General features: G+C 45.3%; 2 protein-coding genes across 2 annotated transcripts; both read right to left on the reverse strand.

The window, feature by feature from the left end:
• Positions 1-3,101: 3,101 nt before the first annotated feature.
• On the reverse strand, positions 3,102-15,650 carry LOC311118634 (unconventional myosin-IXb-like; the record flags this gene model as incomplete). The annotated part of the gene is made up of 7 exons (XM_084193426.1): positions 3,102-3,248; positions 3,391-3,514; positions 4,193-4,293; positions 5,321-5,420; positions 7,085-7,147; positions 7,608-7,702; positions 15,612-15,650. The coding sequence occupies 7 exons, from the start codon at positions 15,648-15,650 to the stop codon at positions 3,102-3,104; spliced, it is 669 nt and encodes a 222-aa protein (XP_084049552.1).
• A 531-nt stretch (positions 15,651-16,181) lies between these two features.
• On the reverse strand, positions 16,182-18,612 carry LOC311118633 (unconventional myosin-IXb-like). The gene is made up of 4 exons (XM_084193425.1): positions 18,405-18,612; positions 17,277-17,377; positions 16,475-16,598; positions 16,182-16,332 (listed from the first exon to the last, which is right to left on the reverse strand). Exons 2-4 carry the CDS (start codon positions 17,312-17,314, stop codon positions 16,186-16,188), a joined length of 309 nt encoding a protein of 102 aa, XP_084049551.1. The 5' UTR covers positions 17,315-17,377; positions 18,405-18,612; the 3' UTR covers positions 16,182-16,185.
• Between the last annotated feature and the right edge of the window lie 3,034 nt (positions 18,613-21,646).

Genomic DNA, 21,646 nt, shown 5'->3' on the forward strand with positions numbered 1-21,646 from the left:
TTGTAGAATAATAGTGAAGTCTTCAAAACTATTAAATAACACATATGGCATCATGTAGTAACCAAAAACGTGTTACACATATCAAAATATATTTCAGATTTGAGATTCTTCAAAGTAGCCACCCTTTGCCTTGAAATGTTCTGAGACCAGGTTGCGCTTTCACCTCCCTCGGTAAGAGGGGAATAAGGCAACCTCAGAGTTACATCCAAGGATACTTTATTGACACACACGGATGAAATGGACATGGAAAGGTAGTGGAATGATAGTGGTCCTGTAATGGACAGATAACAGGGGTAATGAATATGCACAATAACTGATAGCACAAGTAGAGCAACAACGCTATTAACAAAGGAAGGGCTGTATTAATGGCATAATGCTACCTGCGGAGTATTACACAACACAGTAAAACACAGAGAGGCAACTTACAATAGGCAATGGTAGTAACTATAAAGAACAACAAGCAAGAATGATATACATGTTACAAACTCACTTTGTGCACGTACACTATCCCACGGTATCTCTGTGCATTCAAATTGTCATCGATAAAATGCAATTGTGTTCATTGTCCGTAGCTTATGCCTGCCCATACCATAACCCCACTGCCACCATGGAGCATTCACAACGTTGACATCAGCCAACAGCTCGCCCATACGCTGCTTTACAAGTGGTCTGAAGTCGTGAGGCCAGTTAGAAGTACTGCCAAATTCTCTACAGCCGCCTTGGCTTATGGTTGAGAAATTAACATAAACGTATCTGGCAACAGCTCTGGTGGACATTCCTGCAGTCTGTAAGCCAATTGCACGCTGCCTCAAAACTTGAAACATCTGTGCATTGTGTTGTGTGACAAAACTGCACATTTTAGAGTGGCATTTTATTGTCCTCAGCACAAGGTGCACCTGTGTAATTATCATGCTGTTTAATCAGCTTCTTGATATGCCATATTTGTCAGGTGGATGGATTATCTTGGCAAAGGAGAAATGCTTGCTTACAGGGATGTAAACAAATGTGTGTACAATCAGTTGTGTTGTGACAAGGTAGAGGGGGTTTACAGAAGATAGCCCTATTTGGTAAAAGACCAATGGAAGACCCAGAGTTACCTCTCATGTTAACTTGCTGCATAGGATAAGTTCATTAAAGTTCCCAGCCTCAGAAATTGCAACCCAAATAAATGCTTCACAGAGTTCAAGTAACAGACACATCTCAACATCAACTGTTCAGAGGGGACTGTGTGAAATCAGGCCTTTGTGGTTGAATTGCTGCAAAGAAACGACTACTAAAGGACACCAATAAGAAGAAGAGACTTGCTTGGGCCAAGAAACACGAGCAATGGACATTAGACCGATGGAAATTTGTCATTTGGTCTTTGTGAGACGCGGTGTGGGTGAACGGATGATCTCTGCATGTGTATTTCCCACCATAAAGCATGGAGGAGGTGGTGTTATGGTGTGGGGGTGCTTTGCTGGTGACACCGTCTGTGATTTATTGATTCAAGGCACACTTAACCAGCATGGCTACCACAGCATTCTGCAGCGAATCGCCATCCCATCTGGTTTGGGCTTAGTGGGACTATCATTTGTTTTTCAACAAGACAATGACCCAACACACCTCCAGGCTGTGTAAGGGCTATTTTACCAAGAAGGAGAGTGATGGAGTGCTGCATCAGATGACCTGGCCTCCACAGATGACTTGGCCTCCCCCAACCTCAACCAAATTGAGATGGTTTGGGATGAGTCGGACCACAGAGTGAAGGAAAAGCAGCAAACAAGTGCTCAGCATATGTGGGAACTCCTTCAAGACTGTTGGATAAGCATTCCAGGTGACACTAGTTGAGAGAATGCCAAGAGGGTGCAAAGCTGTCATGAAGGCAAAGGGTGGCTATTTGAAGAATCACTATTATTCTACAATGTAGAAAATAGTAAAAATTAAGAAAAACCCTTGAATGAGTAGGTGTTCTAAAACTTTTGAACAGTAGTGTAAGTATTCACACCCCTTAGTCAATACATGTTAGAATCACCTTTGCCAGTGATTACGGCTGAGAGTCTTTCTGGGTAAGTCTAAGAGCTTTGCACACCTGGATTTTACAATAGTTGCACATTATTCTTTTTTAAATGATTTTTTAAATTTGTCAAGTTAGTTGTTGATAGATTTAAGCCAATTTAAGTCAAAACTGTAACTAGGCCACTCAGGAACACATCTTCTTGATAAGCAACTTGTGTACGTGCATTCACTTTCTCCTCATTGTTACGTTACAGCCTTATTCTAAAATTGATTAAATACAAATCTACACACAATATCCAATTATGACAAAGCGAAAAACAGGTTTTTATATATATTTTTCTTACAAATGTATTAAAAATAAATAAAATACCTTATTTACATAAATATTCATACCCTTTGCTATGAGACTCGAAATTGAGCTCAGGTGCATCCTGTTTCCATTGATCATCCTTGAGATGTTTCTACAACTTCATTGGAGTCCACCTGTGGTAAATTCAATTAATTGGACATGATTTGGAAAGGCACACACCTGTCTATATAATGTCCCACAGTTGACCGTGCATGCCATGAGGTCGAAGGAATTGTCCGTAGAGGTCTGAAACAGGATTGTGTCGAGGTACAGATCTGGGGAATGGTACCAAAACATTTCTGCAGCATTGAAGGTCCCCACGAACACAGTGGCCTCCATCATTCTTAAATGGATGAAGTTTGGAACCACCAAGACTCTTCCTAGAGCTGGCCACTCAGCCAAATGGAGCAATCGGCGGAGAAGGGCCTTGGTCAGGGAGCATAGTCACAGCCTGGGTAGGACAACAACAAGACAACCATGGTCACAGCCTGGGTAGGACAATGACAAGACAACCATGGTCACAGCCTGGGTAGGACAACACCAAGACAACAGTAGTCACAGCCTGGGTAGGACAATGACAAGACAACGTTATGGCCTATAAGATAACAGCAAGAAACACCACAAAAAAGGCTGAAAGCCAACAAGAGCCATATAAGTCCACAACACCAGGGCACCAATTTTTTTCTGACCACACATTACCTGACAAGGAACATCTCCAGATCCTGGCTATAACTACTGTCTGGAGTTTTCCCTCTCATGTCATGTGAGATAGAAAAAGGAAAATAAATGTAACTGGTGTTAGAACCCCTACCTCTTTGAGAGTGTAGTGTAAAACTAGTTTGTCATTGGCTGTTTTTTGTTTCCTCTTGGTCAAAGCCTCCCCCAGCAACTCCTGTTTGACCTATGAGAACAGAGCAGACTGTCAGTTAACGCAGTGTACAGGTGTTCCTCTAAGCAGGTGAGACTAAAGATTGATTGATTCCTCTACCTTGAGTAGGTGAGATAATAAAGATATTGATTGAGTGATAGATTGATACCTGTACCTTGAGCAGGTCAGACAGGGTTGAGAGGACGTCTGCTGGCCCTGCCTCCAGCTCCTGGCCATCTTCTGATTGGGTGTACGTCACGTTGCCCAGATACAGGATGGCAGAGAGCATGGAAAATATCCTACACAGACACGCACAATTATTATACAATACACCTTTATTACTGATCATATCCTGCACAAGAAAACATAGGGCACAATACACCTGGATAACAGTCTCACACACCAGGAGCGCCTCTCACTGGCTAGTAGGAGTTATTGCATCATCCTTATTTCAAGGACACAATACACATATACACACATGATCATTTACGAGCTACCATATAATTACATAGAGAAACAACCCCAGTAGGCCACCAGGTGAGTAACAAAGATCTACTGTTCCACCTGCCACACCCTAAGACCATGATCAGATGTCTGCTGCTGAAATGTTCCCTGCATTTTTCTCCTGCTAGGACTGACAAGCTCTAACCTGCTGTGGCCATGGGGGAGAGAGGTGCAATTCTTGGAGAGTTGTTATGTTAAATACAGACTGTTTTAGTTCCATCAGGTTTGACTGTGACAGAAACTTTTCATGAAAGAGATATCATCAGGGATCATGAGAGATGACAAGAGAATGGTACAGGGGACGTAAACAGGAGAGGATAAGGTTTCTGAGATAAACTGGTTTATAGAGATCTGGCGCTCTCTATTTTGTCATTATCTCAGTCTCCCTCTGTCTCCTTCACGCTTTCTCGTTTCGTTGCACACGCTCTGTCTCGCTCCCCTGAAGAGTTAACCCTAAAAGTATCCATACGTACTGTTTTTTAGTGGAGGGCAGGAATCCCACCATCTCCATGGCCTGATGAAGCCTCTTGAACTCATGTCTGAGATCCTCAGCGTCTTCTAAATGAAAGTTATCCTGAGCAGAGTGACAGAGATAACTAATTGAAACAAACTTTTTAAAATGTCAATCCACTTAAAACAAAAAATAGAGAAAATAGAGAGACAATTGACAGAAAATAAAGAGAAAATATGAAGACAAATATGCTTTTAGCATCTGTATTGCTGACCTAGAGTACAGGCTTACAGACTGTTGTAACTTTAATGGGTTACAGAGCTAATGTTTACAGTGAATTCATTGAGCTATTGAGTTATTTACATATGTAAGACTAATTGTATTAGAATTCATGTGATGGAGGTTGAGAGAACTATGTAAATATTTCTGTTGTATTGGTTAGTATTGGATTACGCTATTGACTGCAAGTACCAGAATGCCTTGCGACAGGAAGTAAGAAAAACGAGAACGCGCCAGTTATGTACAAGTGATTATCCTGGCTTTCGCTAGCAACTTTCTTTTATTGTTTTTAAAATCTAAAGCAGTAAAATGTAACATGAACAAGTATTATTACTAAAAAGAAGCTTTCATCTCACAACCGACGTCCCGAGTCATTACTTTGAAGATAGTTATTCTATACAGACAGGTATTACCCTGATGACAGACAGACGTGCACTAACAGATCATAATGTAACAGTCAGAGCCACATGATAGGGCAGTTTAGACTAGAGATGAACTCTGACACTAAGTCACCCTATTCCCTACATAGTGCACTACTTTTTATCAGGGCCAATGGCACCCTATTACCTATATAGTGCACTACTTTTGATCAGGGCCAATGGCACAATTCCCTACATAGTTTGCACTACTTTTGACCAGAGTCATATGGGTACTGATCAAAAGTTGTGCCCTATATAGGGAATAGGGTGCCATTTGGGACACAACATTAATAATGAATACAACAATAGAGTTGAGCGCTCCAGACCAGGCTTTCGTATGAAAAGTTATACAAGTAATGACTTCCATACAGTTGAACTGGTGTTTACCCTGTGTTGCTGTGTGATTGTGTGTGTGTGTGTGTGTGTGTGTGCGCACGCATATGTGTGTGTACCTGTTGTAGGTATGTGTAGTCTTCAGGCTGCAGCAGACTGAACTCTCTCTGCTCCTCCTTGGACGCTCCCACCAGCAGGTAGTAGAACACGTGGTAGTTCCTGGAGGTCAAGGGTCAGAGGTCATACTGTGTGTGTTTCAGTCAGAAGCCCCCCACCAGCAGGTACTAGAACATGTAGTAGTTCCTGAAAGTCAGATGTTAGAGGCTATACTGTACTGTAGAGAGGGCCAGGAGTTTTTTCTGACTGCATGACCTGACCAGGAAAAATTCCAGGCCTTAGTTATAGGCAACAACTACCGTAAGGCTCTGGGTATTTCCTGGTCAGTAAAAATATAGGTCCCCAGTCATAGACTGTTAATCATTAGTGTATATATAGTGCATGAATCAGTAATAAACATTGTCACTAATTGATTCAAATGGTGTGATTGTGTGATTTGTCCTGTGTTTTGTATCATATTGTACAACAGCTGATGAAACTAACACTGTAAAAGTGTTACAAATAAAAAAAAATCGGTGTTATTTCCTAATAGCTGCTTGTTGAAAATACAATCTAAACAGGACCTTCTAATCAGCAGGTTTGCATGGGTGGGAGTTTCGGCTTTCCTGGTGACATCACCAGGCGGTAAATTGGTTAATAGACCAATAACAACGAGTTCAAACCTCTCTGCCAATAACAGCCAGTTTTCAGTTTTCCCCTCCCCACTCAGACCACTCCCAGACAGTCCTAGCAAAACTCTTGCATGAGAAATTATTTTTCGCTAAAAAGCGATTTTTGTACAGTAAGGTACTTAACTGTTAACCAGTAATTATCTGATATCGAACAGCGTTGCCGTATCCCCTAACGTGGAGTCCATCTTTAAGTGTTTCCATCATTAGTTTCCATTTTGCAGCATGAGAGTAATGTACAGCGGTGCTATCACTTATACCTTCTCTATGCTTTTCCGCATTCCTTGAATTAAAGTCTACTTCACTTTCATATTAAGTTACACTTCAGACCAGGGTTAAACTTTAAATAAGGGGACCTAAAAGAATAACAAGGAGCGCATGCTGTGTGTGTGGCATTAACCTCACAGCCTGTGAAAGTCTCCCGAGTGGCGCAGTGGTCTAAGGCACTGCATCGCAGTGCTAGCTGTGCCACTAGAGATCCTGGTTCGAATCCAGGCTCTGTCGTAGCCGGCCGCAACCGGGAGACCAATGGGGCGGCGCACAATTGGCCCAGCGTCGTCTAGGATAGGGGAGGGAATGGCCGGCAGGGAGGTAGCTCAGTTGTTAGAGCATGGCGTTTGCAACGCCAGGGTTGTGGGTTCGATTCCCACAGGGGGCCAGTATAAAAAAATAAATAAAATGTATGCACTAACTGTAAGTCGCTCTGGATAAGAGCGGCTGCTAAATGATGTAAATGTAAAGTAAGAAGCAGAAAATTGCTTCAGAGAATAGTTGATGTGATGCTCCTATGACAAATGAAAAGCTTCTGTACAATTCATGATCTGAGATTGAGTCAAAGCGTGAATTTCCTGAATTAGTGTTGACACTTTCACAATGAACTGAGTCTTCTTGGATGTGCTCATTTCTACATCGCAAAGCAAGGACTCATTCAGTAAGGGACAGAGTCAAAATGTAGATAAGCAGGTGCAACTCTGGCTTTCCCTTGAATCATTCATTGATGTCAATAGCGCAAAAATGTTTGTCAAGCGCCAGGTCTTCCCTGCTAGTCCATCCATACCTGTGTGTGTGTGTGTCAGATCTCTGCTAGTCCAGCCATACCTTTCACTCTTAGCTCTGAACACCAGTCGACACTTTTCCAGCAAGTACTTCTCAATTACTGCCCTGCAAGGGAGACAAACAGATCAATCAATACCAACAACTGATAGAAGTGTGGTTTGTGTACTTATGTCTGATTTGTAAAATAAAGCCAAATGGCTGTGCTGTGAACTAAAAAGAAAGGTTATGACAGCAGTCATGTTAGAGACACTGGCAGCAAGGAACTACATAAATAAACCAATTAATTACAATGAGATTCAATTTTAGCCAGAAACTCACTGATGAAAATGTGATTGCCATTCAGTGAGGAAATATAGCCTGGTCCCAGATCTTTGTGCTCTTGCCATAAGAAGTTGGCAAGAGAGCAGAAACATACAGGCACCCAGGCAAACCAAAATAAACCAATTCACTGATTTAAAAGTGAATGGTATTTTGTTTCTGTGATGCTGCTATCATGCAGCGACAGTTGTTGCTATGGTATGAAATATGTCATGGAATACATGATAACACAAACACACTGCCTTACCCTCTCACCGACCCACTCTCCAGATAGTTGACCCGGATGAACTTCCCAAAGCGGCTGGAGTTGTTGTTCTGTGCAGTCTTTGCATTGCCAAACGCCTGTTTAGAAACAGAGCGAGAGGAGATATTATTTACAGTTACAAAAACTGTACTGTAAAGGGTTGAGACTGCATCTTGGGAAGAGGTGGGATAGGGTGGGACACAGCCCTACTTTGTGCCTTATGTAAGTCGTTACTAATGACAGTACTGCACTTAAACCGTAATAACAGAACAACAGTGGTCTAAGCAAAGACAGTGCCTTCAGAAAGTATTCATACCCCTCGACTTATTCCACATTTTGTTGTGTTACAGCCTGAATTCAAAATGGATTAAATATATTTTTCTCACCCATCTACACACAATACCCCATAACGACAAAGTGAAAACCTGTTTAGAAATGTTGGCAAATTTATTGAAAATGAAATACAGAAATATCTAAATTACATACACTACAGGTTAAAAGTTTTAGAACACCTACTCATTCAAGGGTCTTTCTTTATTTTTACTATTTTCTACATTGTAGAATTGTCACGGTTCAGACAGACGACCAGAGGACCACAATTGCGTCACACCAGAAAGTTTATTAAAACTTAAGGGAAAAGGGAAGTAGGGAGTGAATGAAGGCTCCAGGGGTAACAGGGATCCCGTCCAATGTGCTGGGTCTGTGCCCCCCCCAGTGGCAGCGATGCGTCCTATGAAGCCGGTGGTGGGTGGTCCAGAAGTCCTGGGGGGGGGAGACACAGACACAACAGGGCGGAATGAAACAAGGCAGCAGTACAGTTCAAGGGAAATCCAGAATACGTAGTAGCAAGGCAGAAGGCTGGTCAGAGTTACCGGGAATGAAGAGTAGTCAGGAGTCGTTATGGCAGAAAGCAGGTCTGGATCTCCTGGGGCAGAAGAGTATCCAAAAATCAGGCAGGTCCGGGGTCACAAAACCAGGGTGAGCCAGAAGCGCGAGCAAACAGGTTCCGGGTGTGAGCTTTGCAGACGATCTGACACAGGAGAGCTGAAAGACAGGGCTTTAAATACTGGGAGAGGTAGTGGGTAATGCAGCGCAGCTGGCAGAGTAATTAGAGCAGAGCAGAGCAGGGACAGGTGGAGCTAGTTAGGCTGAGTAGAGAGAGTGGTGAGCAGAGTGGAAGAAAATAAAGGTGGTAACCCGGTGGAGTGAGAGGCTCATGACAGAACCCCCCCCCCAAGGGACGGCCCCAGAAGTCCCAAGAGCAACACCACGCCGGGCGGGAGGAGGGGAGCCGGAGGAGGGCTAGAACTCCTCCGAACGGTCCGAGTGAACGTCCTCATCCTCGGAGGAAGCCGGAGGGCCGTGGTCGGGAGATGGGACAGGTCCCGAGACAGGATCAGGCACAGGACAGGAAGCCGAGCGGGCAGGACGGTTAGGGACCCCTCTGGGGCGGCCCCTACGGATTGCAGGTTGATCAGGATGCCGTTGGTGGAAGGCGGTGATGAGAGTCCTATCCACAATCCGACTAGCTGGCACCCAGGTCCTTTCCTCAGGTCCATAGCCCTCCCAGTCAATGAGGTACTGGAGACCCCTACCCCTCCGTCTGGACCGAAGCAGGCGGCGGACGGTGTAAACCAGACCACCATCGACGAGCCGTGGAGGAGGAGGACAAGGCGCAGCAGGGACCAGCGGACTCTCATGGATGGGCTTAATCTTAGACACATGGAAAGTGGGGTGCACCCTCAGGGAATTAGGCAGTTGGAGCCGGACAGCAGTTGGGCTAATCACTCTTATGATAGGGAATGGGCCAATGAACCGAGGTGCCAGCTTCTGCGACTCCACCCTGAGTGGCAGGTTCTTCGATGACAACCACACCCTTTGACCAACATGGTAGGTGGGAGCAGGAATTCTCCGACGGTTGGCCCCGGTAGTGTAGCTGGCAACGGATCTGAGGAGTGTGGCTCGGGCTTGTGACCAGGTGCGGCGACATCGACGGGCAAAAGCAAGTGCAGATGGGCAAGTAACCTCCTCTTCCTGGCTGGCAAATAGAGGAGGCTGGTATCCATAAACGCATTGGAAAGGGGACATACCGATGGCAGAGCAGGTCAGAGAATTGTGTGCGTACTCCACCCATGTCAATTGCTGCGACCAGGAGTGGGGGTTGCGTGAAGTCATGCATCGCAGTGCCTTCTCGAGCTCCTGATTTGCCCGCTCTGACTGCCCATTGGATTGGGGATGGAATCCGGAAGTCAGACTGACTGTGGCTCCCAGCAGGTGACAGAACTCCTTCCAAAAAGCGGAGGAGAATTGTGGACCACGGTCAGAAACTACATCCTTTGGCAGTCCGTGGATCCGGAAGACGTGTTCCAGGACCACCTGGGCGGTCTCCTTGGCGGTTGGGAGCTTGGGGAGGGGAATGAAGTGTGCCATCTTGCTGAAACGGTCAACTATGGTGAGAATGACGGTCATGCCACTTGAAGGGGGCAGCCCCGTGACAAAGTCAAGGGCGATGTGAGACCAGGGACGTCTGGGCACAGGCAGGGGCTGCAGCAATCCGGCTGGGGGCTGGCAGGACGACTTGTGTTGGTTGCAGATGGGGCAGGCTTGGACGAATTCCCGTACATCCTTTCTCAGAGAGGGCCACCAGAACCTCTGGGCGAGCAGGTTGTAAGTGCGGGTGGAGCCAGGGTGACAAGCTAGGCGGGAGTCATGTCCCCACTGAACGACCTGGGACCTCAGGTTTTCGGGGACAAAAAGGCGGTCAGCTGGGCAAGTGCTGGGACCTGGCTGGTTACGGAGAGCTTCCAGCACCTGTTCCTCAACAGCCCAGGTCAGAGCTGCTACGATGCAGGGACTTGGCAGAATCGACACAGGGTCCTTGGAGGGGGTGTCATCCTTCTGGAATTGACGGGAGAGGGCGTCTGGCTTGGTGTTGCGTGATCCAGGCCGGTATGACAGAGTGAAATTAAACCTGGTGAAGAACAGGGCCCAGCGGGACTGCCTGGAGTTCAACCGTTTGGCCGTGCGGATGTACTCCAAGTTCTTATGATCGGTCCAAACGAGAAATGGAATGGTGGACCCCTCCAGCCAGTGACGCCACTCCTCCAAGGCAAGCTTCACAGCCAGCAGCTCACGGTTCCCTATGTCGTAATTGCACTCAGAGGGGGACAACCGACGTGAGAAAAAGGCACAGGGATGGAGCTTCCTATCCTCCGCAGCCCACTGAGAAATCACAGCACCAACTCCCACATCCGAGGCGTCCACCTCCACAATGAATTGCCGGTCCACATCAGGCATCTGGAGGATGGGAGCGGAGGTGAACCTCACCTTGAGGGTACTGAAGGCTTTGTCGGCTGCTGGGGTCCAGGTGAAGGGTTGCTTGGTGCTGGTAAGAGCAGTGAGAGGGGCAGCAACGGTACTGTAGTTCCGGATAAACTTTCTATAGAAGTTAGCAAACCCCAGAAACTGTTGCAGCTTCTTTCTGTTCTCCGGAACTGGCCATGAAGTGACTGCTGATACTTTGGCAGGATCCATTTGGATACTTCCCTCTGCCACTATGTACCCCAGGAAGGCCACTGTCTTGACGTGAAACTCACATTTCTCTGCCTTGGCGTAGAGGGAATTCTCCAGAAGACGATGAAGGACTTGCTGGACATGGCGGGTGTGTTCAGACAGGTTTCTGGAGTAGATTAAGATGTCATCCAGGTAAACGAAGACAAACTTGTTTAACATGTCCCGCAGTACATCATTCACTAGAGCCTGGAACACAGCAGGAGCATTGGTGAGGCCAAAAGGCATAACCAGATACTCGTAGTGGCCTGTTGGTGTATTGAATGCGGTTTTCCATTCATCTCCCTCCCGGATCCGCACTAGGTGGTAAGCGTTTCTGAGATCCAACTTGGTAAAAACAGTGGCTCCCTGGAGCAACTCAAAAGCAGAGGTGAGCAGAGGCAGAGGGTAACGGTTTTTCACTGTGATGTCGTTGAGTCCCCTGTAGTCGATGCAGGGGCGAAGAGATCCGTCCTTCTTCCCCACAAAGAAGAAGCCAGCACCAGCAGGAGATGAAGATGAACGGATTAATCCTGCGGACAGGGAGCCATTGATGTAGTCCTCCATGGACTTTCTTTCAGGAGCAGACAACGAATAAAGACGGCCCTTTGGAGGGGCTGTTCCAGGGAGGAGGTCGATGGCACAGTCGTACGGTCGGTGAGGGGGCAGAGATGTGGCTCTAGCTTTGTTAAACACTTCTCTGAGACCATGGTAGCATTCTGGGACATTGGAGAGGTCAGGAGCGGAGTTAGTAGGTACTGGCCGAGGGGGTAGTGCGGCAGCAAGCAGGCAGGTTCGGTGGCAGTCCTCTCCCCACTCCCTGATCACCCCGGTCACCCAGTCGAGCTGAGGGTTGTGCCGGCGGAGCCATGGGTAACCCAGGATGAGGGGTTGGCCTGGAGAGGGGAGCAGGTGAAACTGGATAGTTTCTTGATGGTTTCCGGACAGACCCATCGAGACCGGGGCCGTGACATGAGTGACCGATCCGAGTAAGTGTCCGTCCAGTGCCCGGGCAGGAATAGGAGGTGTCAAACGGAGGTTCTCCAGTCCCAGTTGGCGTGCCAGCTTGATGTCCATTATGTTGGCTTCGGCGCCAGAATCCACCAGAGCAGCCAGGGTGTGAGTTGAATCAGAGAGGCGGAGGTGAACTTGCAGCAGGGGTTTGCGGTCGGAGGACTGGATGGTCATTGAACTCAACCGGACTCCCCCTATGCCCGGTGAGCTTCGGCCCTTTAAAGGGCAGGTTACCACACGATGTCCATCACCTCCACAATAGAGGCAGAGGTTTGAGGTGAAGCGGCGCTGGCGCTCTGCAGGAGTGAGAGAGGCTCGCCCAATCTCCATAGGCTCAGACTGATCAAGCTGACCTGGGTGAGTGGCAGTAGATGACAGGAGCCCAGTCGGATCTCTCCGAATGCCGGTAGTAGGTGGACCTTGGCGCCCCCTCTCACGACGACGGGTCTGTATCCTTCTGTCGATCCTGACAGTCAGTGCGATGGCTTCATCAAGAGTGGAAGGCAGTTCATGGGAGACCAACTCGTCCTTGATATAGTCAGCCAAACTATGGAAGAACGCGTCCACCAACGATGGTGTGTTCCAAGAACTTCGTCTAGCCAGGGTTCGGAAGTCGATGGAATGGTCTGCGACTGTACGTCTGCCTTGTCGAATACTGAACAGTTCACGAGACGCCTCTGCGGTTGGTGAATCCAGGTCAAACACCTTCAGCATCTCCTCAGCAAACAGGTCGAAGATTGCACATGCGGGGGTTTGACGTTCGAACTCTGCTGTTCCCCAGAGTCGAGCTCGGCCCGTCAGGTGAGTGATGGCATACCCAACTTTAGCCCCCTCCGTGGCGAAGGTCCTTGGCTGCAAGGAGAACTGAAGTCGGCAGCTAGTCAGGAATGGCCGGACCTGGGTTGAATCGCCGTTGAACCGCTCGGGGTTTCCGATCTTGGGTTCCGGAGCAGCGGCTGCAATGACCGGGGCAGGTAACTCGGAGGCAGGGCTGGTGGGCAGACTGGCTGGGGTAAGGTTGGTGAGGAGTTGAATGATCATGGCGAGTTGTTGTTGCTGCTGCTGGAACTGCTGCTCATGCTCGTCGGTTTCCATGTCGGGGGAAGTGTGCGCTGAGTCCATAATGGTCAGATCGTACTGTCACGGTTCAGACAGACGACCAGAGGACCACAATTGCGTCACACCAGAAAGTTTATTAAAACTTAAGGGAAAAGGGAAGTAGGGAGTGAATGAAGGCTCCAGGGGTAACAGGGATCCCGTCCAATGTGCTGGGTCTGTGCCCCCCCCAGTGGCAGCGATGCGTCCTATGAAGCCGGTGGTGGGTGGTCCAGAAGTCCTGGGGGGGGGAGACACAGACACAACAGGGCGGAATGAAACAAGGCAGCAGTACAGTTCAAGGGAAATCCAGAATACGTAGTAGCAAGGCAGAAGGCTGGTCAGAGTTACCGGGAATGAAGAGTAGTCAGGAGTCGTTATGGCAGAAAGCAGGTCTGGATCTCCTGGGGCAGAAGAGTATCCAAAAATCAGGCAGGTCCGGGGTCACAAAACCAGGGTGAGCCAGAAGCGCGAGCAAACAGGTTCCGGGTGTGAGCTTTGCAGACGATCTGACACAGGAGAGCTGAAAGACAGGGCTTTAAATACTGGGAGAGGTAGTGGGTAATGCAGCGCAGCTGGCAGAGTAATTAGAGCAGAGCAGAGCAGGGACAGGTGGAGCTAGTTAGGCTGAGTAGAGAGAGTGGTGAGCAGAGTGGAAGAAAATAAAGGTGGTAACCCGGTGGAGTGAGAGGCTCATGACAAGAATAATAGTGAAGAGATCAAAACTATGAAATAACACATAAGGAATCATGTAGTAACCAAAAAAGTGGTAAACAAATCAATATATATTTTATATTTGAGATTATTCAAAGTAGCCATCCTTTGACTTGATGACAATCAGTTGTGTTGTGACAAGGTAGAGGGGGTTTACAGAAGATAGCCCTATTTGGTAAAAGACCAATGGAAGACCCAGAGTTACCTCTCATGTTAACTTGCTACATAGGATAAGTTCATTAAAGTTCCCAGCCTCAGAAATTGCAACCCAAATAAATGCTTCACAGAGTTCAAGTAACAGACACATCTCAACATCAACTGTTCAGAGGGGACTGTGTGAAATCAGGCCTTTGTGGTTGAATTGCTGCAAAGAAACGACTACTAAAGGACACCAATAAGAAGAAGAGACTTGCTTGGGCCAAGAAACACGAGCAATGGACATTAGACCGATGGAAATTTGTCATTTGGTCTTTGTGAGACGCGGTGTGGGTGAACGGATGATCTCTGCATGTGTATTTCCCACCATAAAGCATGGAGGAGGTGGTGTTATGGTGTGGGGGTGCTTTGCTGGTGACACCGTCTGTGATTTATTGATTCAAGGCACACTTAACCAGCATGGCTACCACAGCATTCTGCAGCGAATCGCCATCCCATCTGGTTTGGGCTTAGTGGGACTATCATTTGTTTTTCAACAAGACAATGACCCAACACACCTCCAGGCTGTGTAAGGGCTATTTTACCAAGAAGGAGAGTGATGGAGTGCTGCATCAGATGACCTGGCCTCCACAGATGACTTGGCCTCCCCCAACCTCAACCAAATTGAGATGGTTTGGGATGAGTCGGACCACAGAGTGAAGGAAAAGCAGCAAACAAGTGCTCAGCATATGTGGGAACTCCTTCAAGACTGTTGGATAAGCATTCCAGGTGACACTAGTTGAGAGAATGCCAAGAGGGTGCAAAGCTGTCATGAAGGCAAAGGGTGGCTATTTGAAGAATCACTATTATTCTACAATGTAGAAAATAGTAAAAATTAAGAAAAACCCTTGAATGAGTAGGTGTTCTAAAACTTTTGAACAGTAGTGTAAGTATTCACACCCCTTAGTCAATACATGTTAGAATCACCTTTGCCAGTGATTACGGCTGAGAGTCTTTCTGGGTAAGTCTAAGAGCTTTGCACACCTGGATTTTACAATAGTTGCACATTATTCTTTTTTAAATGATTTTTTAAATTTGTCAAGTTAGTTGTTGATAGATTTAAGCCAATTTAAGTCAAAACTGTAACTAGGCCACTCAGGAACACGTCTTCTTGATAAGCAACTTGTGTACGTGCATTCACTTTCTCCACATTGTTACGTTACAGCCTTATTCTAAAATTGATTAAATACAAATCTACACACAATATCCAATTATGACAAAGCGAAAAACAGGTTTTTATATATATTTTTCTTACAAATGTATTAAAAATAAATAAAATACCTTATTTACATAAATATTCATACCCTTTGCTATGAGACTCGAAATTGAGCTCAGGTGCATCCTGTTTCCATTGATCATCCTTGAGATGTTTCTACAACTTCATTGGAGTCCACCTGTGGTAAATTCAATTAATTGGACATGATTTGGAAAGGCACACACCTGTCTATATAATGTCCCACAGTTGACAGTGCATGCCATGAGGTCGAAGGAATTGTCCGTAGAGGTCTGAAACAGGATTGTGTCGAGGTACAGATCTGGGGAATGGTACCAAAACATTTCTGCAGCATTGAAGGTCCCCACGAACACAGTGGCCTCCATCATTCTTAAATGGATGAAGTTTGGAACCACCAAGACTCTTCCTAGAGCTGGCCACTCAGCCAAATGGAGCAATCGGCGGAGAAGGGCCTTGGTCAGGGAGCATAGTCACAGCCTGGGTAGGACAACAACAAGACAACCATGGTCACAGCCTGGGTAGGACAATGACAAGACAACCATGGTCACAGCCTGGGTAGGACAACACCAAGACAACAGTAGTCACAGCCTGGGTAGGACAATGACAAGACAACGTTATGGCCTATAAGATAACAGCAAGAAACACCACAAAAAAGGCTGAAAGCCAACAAGAGCCATATAAGTCCACAACACCAGGGCACCAATTTTTTTCTGACCACACATGACCTGACAAGGAACATCTCCAGATCCTGGCTATAACTACTGTCTGGAGTTTTCCCTCTCATGTCATGTGAGATAGAAAAAGGAAAATAAATGTAACTGGTGTTAGAACCCCTACCTCTTTGAGAGTGTAGTGTAAAACTAGTTTGTCATTGGCTGTTTTTTGTTTCCTCTTGGTCAAAGCCTCCCCCAGCAACTCCTGTTTGACCTATGAGAACAGAGCAGACTGTCAGTTAACGCAGTGTACAGGTGTTCCTCTAAGCAGGTGAGACTAAAGATTGATTGATTCCTCTACCTTGAGTAGGTGAGATAATAAAGATATTGATTGAGTGATAGATTGATACCTGTACCTTGAGCAGGTCAGACAGGGTTGAGAGGACGTCTGCTGGCCCTGCCTCCAGCTCCTGGCCATCTTCTGATTGGGTGTACGTCACGTTGCCCAGATACAGGATGGCAGAGAGCATGGAAAATATCCTACACAGACACGCACAATTATTATACAATACACCTTTATTACTGATCATATCCTGCACAAGAAAACATAGGGCACAATACACCTGGATAACAGTCTCACACACCAGGAGCGCCTCTCACTGGCTAGTAGGAGTTATTGCATCATCCTTATTTCAAGGACACAATACACATATACACACATGATCATTTACGAGCTACCATATAATTACATAGAGAAACAACCCCAGTAGGCCACCAGGTGAGTAACAAAGATCTACTGTTCCACCTGCCACACCCTAAGACCATGATCAGATGTCTGCTGCTGAAATGTTCCCTGCATTTTTCTCCTGCTAGGACTGACAAGCTCTAACCTGCTGTGGCCATGGGGGAGAGAGGTGCAATTCTTGGAGAGTTGTTATGTTAAATACAGACTGTTTTAGTTCCATCAGGTTTGACTGTGACAGAAACTTTTCATGAAAGAGATATCATCAGGGATCATGAGAGATGACAAGAGAATGGTACAGGGGACGTAAACAGGAGAGGATAAGGTTTCTGAGATAAACTGGTTTATAGAGATCTGGCGCTCTCTATTTTGTCATTATCTCAGTCTCCCTCTGTCTCCTTCACGCTTTCTCGTTTCGTTGCACACGCTCTGTCTCGCTCCCCTGAAGAGTTAACCCTAAAAGTATCCATACGTACTGTTTTTTAGTGGAGGGCAGGAATCCCACCATCTCCATGGCCTGATGAAGCCTCTTGAACTCATGTCTGAGATCCTCAGCGTCTTCTAAATGAAAGTTATCCTGAGCAGAGTGACAGAGATAACTAATTGAAACAAACTTTTTAAAATGTCAATCCACTTAAAACAAAAAATAGAGAAAATAGAGAGACAATTGACAGAAAATAAAGAGAAAATATGAAGACAAATATGCTTTTAGCATCTGTATTGCTGACCTAGAGTACAGGCTTACAGACTGTTGTAACTTTAATGGGTTACAGAGCTAATGTTTACAGTGAATTCATTGAGCTATTGAGTTATTTACATATGTAAGACTAATTGTATTAGAATTCATGTGATGGAGGTTGAGAGAACTATGTAAATATTTCTGTTGTATTGGTTAGTATTGGATTACGCTATTGACTGCAAGTACCAGAATGCCTTGCGACAGGAAGTAAGAAAAACGAGAACGCGCCAGTTATGTACAAGTGATTATCCTGGCTTTCGCTAGCAACTTTCTTTTATTGTTTTTAAAATCTAAAGCAGTAAAATGTAACATGAACAAGTATTATTACTAAAAAGAAGCTTTCATCTCACAACCGACGTCCCGAGTCATTACTTTGAAGATAGTTATTCTATACAGACAGGTATTACCCTGATGACAGACAGACGTGCACTAACAGATCATAATGTAACAGTCAGAGCCACATGATAGGGCAGTTTAGACTAGAGATGAACTCTGACACTAAGTCACCCTATTCCCTACATAGTGCACTACTTTTTATCAGGGCCAATGGCACCCTATTACCTATATAGTGCACTACTTTTGATCAGGGCCAATGGCACAATTCCCTACATAGTTTGCACTACTTTTGACCAGAGTCATATGGGCACTGATCAAAAGTTGTGCCCTATATAGGGAATAGGGTGCCATTTGGGACACAACATTAATAATGAATACAACAATAGAGTTGAGCGCTCCAGACCAGGCTTTCGTATGAAAAGTTATACAAGTAATGACTTCCATACAGTTGAACTGGTGTTTACCCTGTGTTGCTGTGTGATTGTGTGTGTGTGTGTGTGTGTGTGTGCGCGCGCATATGTGTGTGTACCTGTTGTAGGTATGTGTAGTCTTCAGGCTGCAGCAGACTGAACTCTCTCTGCTCCTCCTTGGACGCTCCCACCAGCAGGTAGTAGAACACGTGGTAGTTCCTGGAGGTCAAGGGTCAGAGGTCATACTGTGTGTGTTTCAGTCAGAAGCCCCCCACCAGCAGGTACTAGAACATGTAGTAGTTCCTGAAAGTCAGATGTTAGAGGCTATACTGTACTGTAGAGAGGGCCAGGAGTTTTTTCTGACTGCATGACCTGACCAGGAAAAATTCCAGGCCTTAGTTATAGGCAACAACTACCGTAAGGCTCTGGGTATTTCCTGGTCAGTAAAAACATAGGTCCCCAGTCATAGACTGTTAATCATTAGTGTATATATAGTGCATGAATCAGTAATAAACATTGTCACTAATTGATTCAAATGGTGTGATTGTGTGATTTGTCCTGTGTTTTGTATCATATTGTACAACAGCTGATGAAACTAACACTGTAAAAGTGTTACAAATAAAAAAAAATCGGTGTTATTTCCTAATAGCTGCTTGTTGAAAATACAATCTAAACAGGACCTTCTAATCAGCAGGTTTGCATGGGTGGGAGTTTCGGCTTTCCTGGTGACATCACCAGGCGGTAAATTGGTTAATAGACCAATAACAACGAGTTCAAACCTCTCTGCCAATAACAGCCAGTTTTCAGTTTTCCCCTCCCCACTCAGACCACTCCCAGACAGTCCTAGCAAAACTCTTGCATGAGAAATTATTTTTCGCTAAAAAGCGATTTTTGTACAGTAAGGTACTTAACTGTTAACCAGTAATTATCTGATATCGAACAGCGTTGCCGTATCCCCTAACGTGGAGTCCATCTTTAAGTGTTTCCATCATTAGTTTCCATTTTGCAGCATGAGAGTAATGTACAGCGGTGCTATCACTTATACCTTCTCTATGCTTTTCCGCATTCCTTGAATTAAAGTCTACTTCACTTTCATATTAAGTTACACTTCAGACCAGGGTTAAACTTTAAATAAGGGGACCTAAAAGAATAACAAGGAGCGCATGCTGTGTGTGTGGCATTAACCTCACAGCCTGTGAAAGTCTCCCGAGTGGCGCAGTGGTCTAAGGCACTGCATCGCAGTGCTAGCTGTGCCACTAGAGATCCTGGTTCGAATCCAGGCTCTGTCGTAGCCGGCCGCAACCGGGAGACCAATGGGGCGGCGCACAATTGGCCCAGCGTCGTCTAGGATAGGGGAGGGAATGGCCGGCAGGGAGGTAGCTCAGTTGTTAGAGCATGGCGTTTGCAACGCCAGGGTTGTGGGTTCGATTCCCACAGGGGGCCAGTATAAAAAATAAATAAAAATGTATGCACTAACTGTAAGTCGCTCTGGATAAGAGCGGCTGCTAAATGATGTAAATGTAAAGTAAGAAGCAGAAAATTGCTTCAGAGAATAGTTGATGTGATGCTCCTATGACAAATGAAAAGCTTCTGTACAATTCATGATCTGAGATTGAGTCAAAGCGTGAATTTCCTGAATTAGTGTTGACACTTTCACAATGAACTGAGTCTTCTTGGATGTGCTCATTTCTACATCGCAAAGCAAGGACTCATTCAGTAAGGGACAGAGTCAAAATGTAGATAAGCAGGTGCAACTCTGGCTTTCCCTTGAATCATTCATTGATGTCAATAGCGCAAAAATGTTTGTCAAGCGCCAGGTCTTCCCTGCTAGTCCATCCATACCTGTGTGTGTGTGTGTCAGATCTCTGCTAGTCCAGCCATACCTTTCACTCTTAGCTCTGAACACCAGTCGACACTTTTCCACCAAGTACTTCTCAATTACTGCCCTGCAAGGGAGACAAACAGATCAATCAATACCAACAACTGATAGAAGTGTGGTTTGTGTACTTATGTCTGATTTGTAAAATAAAGCCAAATGGCTGTGCTGTGAACTAAAAAGAAAGGTTATGACAGCAGTCATGTTAGAGACACTGGCAGCAAGGAACTACATAAATAAACCAATTAATTACAATGAGATTCAATTTTAGCCAGAAACTCACTGATGAAAATGTGATTGCCATTCAGTGAGGAAATATAGCCTGGTCCCAGATCTTTGTGCTCTTGCCATAAGAAGTTGGCAAGAGAGCAGAAACATACAGGCACCCAGGCAAACCAAAATAAACCAATTCACTGATTTAAAAGTGAATGGTATTTTGTTTCTGTGATGCTGCTATCATGCAGCGACAGTTGTTGCTATGGTATGAAATATGTCATGGAATACATGATAACACAAACACACTGCCTTACCCTCTCACCGACCCACTCTCCAGATAGTTGACCCGGATGAACTTCCCAAAGCGGCTGGAGTTGTTGTTCTGTGCAGTCTTTGCATTGCCAAACGCCTGTTTAGAAACAGAGCGAGAGGAGATATTATTTACAGTTACAAAAACTGTACTGTAAAGGGTTGAGACTGCATCTTGGGAAGAGGTGGGATAGGGTGGGACACAGCCCTACTTTGTGCCTTATGTAAGTCGTTACTAATGACAGTACTGCACTTAAACCGTAATAACAGAACAACAGTGGTCTAAGCAAAGACAGTGCCTTCAGAAAGTATTCATACCCCTCGACTTATTCCACATTTTGTTGTGTTACAGCCTGAATTCAAAATGGATTAAATATATTTTTCTCACCCATCTACACACAATACCCCATAACGACAAAGTGAAAACCTGTTTAGAAATGTTGGCAAATTTATTGAAAATGAAATACAGAAATATCTAAATTACATACACTACAGGTTAAAAGTTTTAGAACACCTACTCATTCAAGGGTCTTTCTTTATTTTTACTATTTTCTACATTGTAGAATAATAGTGAAGAGATCAAAACTATGAAATAACACATAAGGAATCATGTAGTAACCAAAAAAGTGGTAAACAAATCAATATATATTTTATATTTGAGATTATTCAAAGTAGCCATCCTTTGACTTGATGACAATCAGTTGTGTTGTGACAAGGTAGAGGGGGTTTACAGAAGATAGCCCTATTTGGTAAAAGACCAATGGAAGACCCAGAGTTACCTCTCATGTTAACTTGCTGCATAGGATAAGTTCATTAAAGTTCCCAGCCTCAGAAATTGCAACCCAAATAAATGCTTCACAGAGTTCAAGTAACAGACACATCTCAACATCAACTGTTCAGAGGGGACTGTGTGAAATCAGGCCTTTGTGGTTGAATTGCTGCAAAGAAACGACTACTAAA

The sequence above is a fragment of the Coregonus lavaretus genome (genome assembly GCF_964263955.1).
Source record: "Coregonus lavaretus genome assembly, contig: HAP1_SCAFFOLD_3078, whole genome shotgun sequence".
In the NCBI taxonomy this organism is placed as follows: Eukaryota; Metazoa; Chordata; class Actinopteri; order Salmoniformes; family Salmonidae; genus Coregonus; species Coregonus lavaretus.